We start from the raw sequence: 5,131 nt of genomic DNA, 5'->3' as shown, positions 1-5,131 counted from the left end.
CAATGAGCAATTATTGTTTACTATACATAGTTGTGTGATTATTGTTGAACTCACTAAAGCACTAAAAACATTTTATTTGAAGGGAAAATATGATATTTTAGTTTCTAAGTATACATTATTAAGTAAAGTGACTTATTAGTGAGGAAATTTTGAACATCAACCAAAAAGGGATATATCTATTACCTAAATTTGTCAAAATATGATTGGGTAATAGCTCACAGAGTGTGCATGTGGTGGCACCACCAAGGTTTCCTAGTTAGATGTAGGTCTTTTTTCTTGAAGTTTAGAAGCATAACACCAGGGTAGGATGGAGCTGGGTGCCTTGTCATGGAAGAGAACTGGGTCGCACGCGATGGGCCGGCCCATATGTGCAGGCGCGTGGCTGCTGGAACCTCTAACCGGCACCTCTAGGAGGTCCCCTCACTATGGTAGGGTTTTTTTTTTTTTGAGGGATAACCAAGTTTTATTCATCATAAGCCACAAAATATGGAATACACCTTGGATGATGGGGTTAACCAAGCCACATATGGCGCCCCTGACCTAAAGAATTAGTAAACTTGGCTAGATTATGAGTTTCGCTATTCGGGGGCTGTCAAACATAAAATGACAACTAAAAGAAGTAGCTCTTTGAAGAATCTCACTAAGAATAGAACCATGTAGTTGAGCAAACGCAAGCAGACGTGGTCGGCCAACCCTGTTTGGCATTTGCATAATTACGGGAGTGCTCATTTGGTTTTCTTAGTGACTTTTTTTTAGTTTGCTCGGTTCCCATTTGTTTTATTTGTTCATAAAATCATGAATATTTTTTAAAAGTGTGGAGAACTTTTTTCAGAAAAGTGCCTGGCCATTTTATTAAAAATAAATGAATATTTTGTTCGAAAACCATCAACATGTTCAACAAATAAGTGAATGATTTTTTAAATGTGTGAACTACTTTAAGAGACGTGAACAGTTTGAAAAATGTATGAACATTTCAGAAACTATGTGGACGTTTTTTAAAATGTGTGAACTATTTAAAAAAAGAGTTGAACACTTTTAAAAATGAATTAATAATTTCAGAAAATATGTAAATATTCAAAAACAATCAAAATAATTTAAAAAATGAGGAGTTATAGAATATTTTTTTGAAGTTCAAAAATATTTTGTGTTTTTTTCTGAATTTTTTGACACAAAAACAAACGCAGACGCTCACATACTCGCACACACTCACTCGTATCAATGCACGCACACACATCCTACCCCTACCTCTGAGATATTGAGCCCACACAATATCTTGAGATTGAGGAAGCCATCACAAGCGTATCGTAGTCAACAAAAACGTCTCTTCTCACTGAACAAACATCGCTGGAAAGCTTAAAATAAATATGAGAATATGCGAGCACCAATGCCAAGTTTAGAACTTGAATCCCGGTGGGCTGTTTTACCACAAGGAACTTTACCATCGGAGCTATCCTCAATTCACACATTTCATGTAATACAAATCAGAAAAGAAACCAAAAACAAATTGGGCTGCACGTGGCCTAGAATTTTGACGCAGCAAGGAACTGCAAAATGAAAAATCTTCACAATTTCAAAAGAAAATAAGCGAAATCACTTGTCGCAACATGGGAGTTTTCATTTTTTTTCGTAGAGTCGTTTGTTCAAATGTTTTATCTCTTAAAACGTGCATCCAATTTTGAAATGTTTTCACCGTTGGATTCCTCGCATCGAGATCTTCAAAACTAGATCACATATTGATAGGTTTCGACGAACTTTTTTTTCACAAGAAAACCCGAATCAGGAGCATGTTTTTCCCCTTTCCAAAGAGGCACAGCTGTGCCTCTAGCGGAAGCAAATATGTGTGCATCTCGTGGAAGAAATAAAAAATGGAACTTTTTTTCTAAGAGGCACAGTTGTGCCTCTCACGAAAGGGAAAAACACATCTTTTTTCCTTTTTTAAGAGGCACGTCTATGCCTCTCGCGGAAGCAAATTCGTGACTCCACGGAAAGTAAATTTGTGTCTCGGCAGAAGGCAAAAGAAAACAATTTTTTTTACATTTTTCGAGAGGCATGACTGTGCCTCTCGTGGAAGTAAATCCGTGCCTCCATGAGAATTAAATGTGTGCCTCTCACAAAAAAACGTGTTTTTTCAAGATTTTTTTTTCAATTTTTTTTGTGTCCAAAACCTAAGAAAAATCAAGGGGAATGGAAAAGCCAAAAAAAACCAAAAACACATCTAAAAGCCGAAAACCGTACAGAAAAAAATCCAGAGGGAGCGCCCAGCGCTCAACACGTGGTGACGGTTGAGAGTGCGGCAAGTGGTGCGCTCCAGCCCACCAAAAGTGATCCTTGCGGGGCTCTCGAAGGAGTACTCGCTGATTAGTTGCTCTCGAAGAAAAACTTCACACAGCCAGTAATTAGACAATATCTATAGGTGCAATGAAAATGGGCCGCACAAAAAGACTGCAAGGTCCATATCAGCCCAAATACCTGCCAAGTGACAAAACCCTAACTCTCAGCAAGCACCCACGATTGCCTCAAAAAAGAAAAGGCAAGCACCCAGGAGCCCCTGGCGGCTCTCGGCGGGGCAGCGACCGGGGCAGCATGGTGCAGAGAAACCAGACGAGCGGCGCGGCGCGTGGTCGCGGGCTTCTTGGTGTCTCCGGCGGCTCGGGGGCCGCGCAGCGTCTTCGTGCTGCCTCCGGGCGCGACGCGGCAAGTGCGAGCGGGAGCATGCAAGCGGAAACTTCCTCCGTTGCGCGGCGGCAGGACGTGATCAGGTTTGGCCCCTCAAATCCGCGATCTCAACTCTGGAATATGTCAATGTTCAGTTCACTAGTTTCACTCGAGCTATATCTGTTCTGATCTGCAGATCCGTCATGCCATTCGCCGGCGTGTCTGTCATCGCCAACGGCAAGCTGTGCCTTCCCACCACGTCGGACGTCGACGCCGGCGCGGCCAGCGGCTACCACCTGCTTGTGGTGGAGGGCTACTCGCAAACAAAAGAGATGGTACCCAATGGCAAGCACATCATGTCTCGCCCATTCGTCGTAGGAGGCCATCGCTGGTGCATCAGTTACGCGCCAAACGGTGACAGCTCGCACAGTGCCGACTGTGTTTCTCTCCATCTTGTCCTCCTTGATGACGATGTCGCCAAGCCCGTGAAGGTGCAGTTCGGGTTTAGTTTCATTGATCAGGTTGAGTGGCAAAATCCAATATATATTCGTGAAACTCAGACACACAGCTTCTCCAGCGATGATTCTGTTAGGGGCTTCGATGATGCTGTGAGAAGAGATGCCCTCGAACAATCAAAGCATCTCAAGGGTGATAGTTTCACCATACGGTGTGGTGTCATGGTCTACAGGGATCACGACACCGTGGACGCCGGTGCCACCGAGGTGCCGCTGCCTGACATACAGCAGCATCTGAACCATCTCTTTGAAACCAAGGTAGGCGCTGATGTGACGTTCAATGTCAACGGCGAGACAATCGCCGCACACCGGTGTGTGCTTGCAGCCCGATCTCCGGTCTTCATGGCACAACTCTTTGGTCCCATGAAGGAGGGGGCTGCAACGTGTGACATACAGATCGAAGACATGGAAGCAAATGTGTTCAGGGCTTTGCTTAGTTTCATCTACACAGACTTGTTTCCCGAGATGGAGGATGATGAGGCAGATGTTGAGGAAGGACAAGAAGCGGATGAAGTAGTTTATGCAACGTGGCTGCAATGGATGCAAGACTTGCTTGTAGCTGCGGACAGATATGATATCCAACGGCTCAAGTTTTGCTGTGAAGAGGGATTGTCTGAGTGCATGGATGTGAGCTCGGTGACGTCCACACTTGCGATAGCTGAGCAGCACCATTGCCACGATTTGAAGGAGGCATGCTTGAATTTCCTCAGAGTCCAATCCTCCTCCAGTTTGCAAGAAGTAATGTCAACCAGTGACTGGGAGCATATTACAGTCACATATCCCTCTGTTTTGAACGAGCTCATTGCCAAACTTGCTGCGAAAGCGTAATTACATCTGATAATACTCCGGTCATAGGTTGTGTGTCTTACTTTTGATTCATGACATGTGGTCGTGGAATAAATGATCCTGTAAATTCAGGTATAAGCGTCAATATGGTTGATATAAATGATTTTATAAATTCAGGTATAAGCGTCAATATTGATCTGCATTGCCGCACTGTGCAAGTTCCCTAGCAGTCGTTTTATACTTTTATTCTCATATATATTGCTCGGCGCATTGTCTCATGTACTACCTCTATAGATGTTTTTTGAAAACGCAGCGAACGTCGATTCAGTTCAAAGAAAACAGAGTCACCAAGATTTCTGGTTACAGCAATTCTGGAAATCTCGATCCAGTACCCAGCAAGCTTCCCCTCTGCCTAATATTTTTCCTTTGGTGATGTGTGCCATGGAAGGGGAGGTGTCGTGCCCTCTACTAAAAACATGACTTTCGGTCTGGTGTATTTTAAGAGCACAGATGACTGATGTCAATTTTGTCTGGAAAAACTTTTGAGATGGTGATGCTTTTTTTACATGTGCGGATCTATTTCTCATCTGGCCTTTATCACCGTAGCGATCTTTCTACGTTCTTGAACTAGGAATAACCATAGCGATCTTTCTATGTTCTTCAGAGATGGTGTATAATCTGTATGCTTTGGTTGGCCATAACGATCATTCTTATATATGCCTTTAATACTGAACTTTCAGCTTTGCCGAGGTATATGTTAGGATCATACACTGACAGTTTCTCAAATTTGCCATAGTGTTACTCGCAAGCTCATGTGCTTATTTTGGTGCTTCTGCTTGCAAATTGATGATAAAATGTTAACATTTGTAGTTGTCAAATTTTAAACTAGTTTCTCTTGGATCCAAAGCGATGTTGGAGAGGACAACACAACCAAAGTCCATCTCATTACTTGACCATCATGTCCTGATCAACTATAGTCGAAGAAGAAATTATTGTGGCTGTATTCATCGTTGTGTTGTCCTCATCATTGCAAGAGGTGTGTCACCGACCATGCTGCGTTCAATAGTCTAAAATTCTCAACCTTTGTGATGGATAACTAATGCAGCTTTTCAAAGCCTTCGAGGTAACTCTAACAGAGTCGTCATATTTACGACTGTCATAATGCATATAAAATG

General features: G+C 42.9%; 1 protein-coding gene across 1 annotated transcript; it reads left to right on the top strand.

Annotated features, from left to right (window-relative positions):
• Nucleotides 1-2,424: 2,424 nt before the first annotated feature.
• LOC123165461 (BTB/POZ and MATH domain-containing protein 1-like) lies at nucleotides 2,425-4,128 on the top strand. The gene is made up of 2 exons (XM_044583113.1): nucleotides 2,425-2,759; nucleotides 2,852-4,128. Exons 1-2 carry the CDS (start codon nucleotides 2,425-2,427, stop codon nucleotides 3,996-3,998), a joined length of 1,482 nt encoding a protein of 493 aa, XP_044439048.1. The 3' UTR covers nucleotides 3,999-4,128.
• Nucleotides 4,129-5,131: the final 1,003 nt, after the last annotated feature.

This window comes from Triticum aestivum, chromosome 1D (genome assembly GCF_018294505.1).
Source record: "Triticum aestivum cultivar Chinese Spring chromosome 1D, IWGSC CS RefSeq v2.1, whole genome shotgun sequence".
Lineage (NCBI taxonomy): Eukaryota > Viridiplantae > Streptophyta > Magnoliopsida > Poales > Poaceae > Triticum > Triticum aestivum.
The sequence above is the reverse complement of the archived record's forward strand: the minus strand, read 5'-3'. Positions and strand labels throughout refer to the sequence as shown.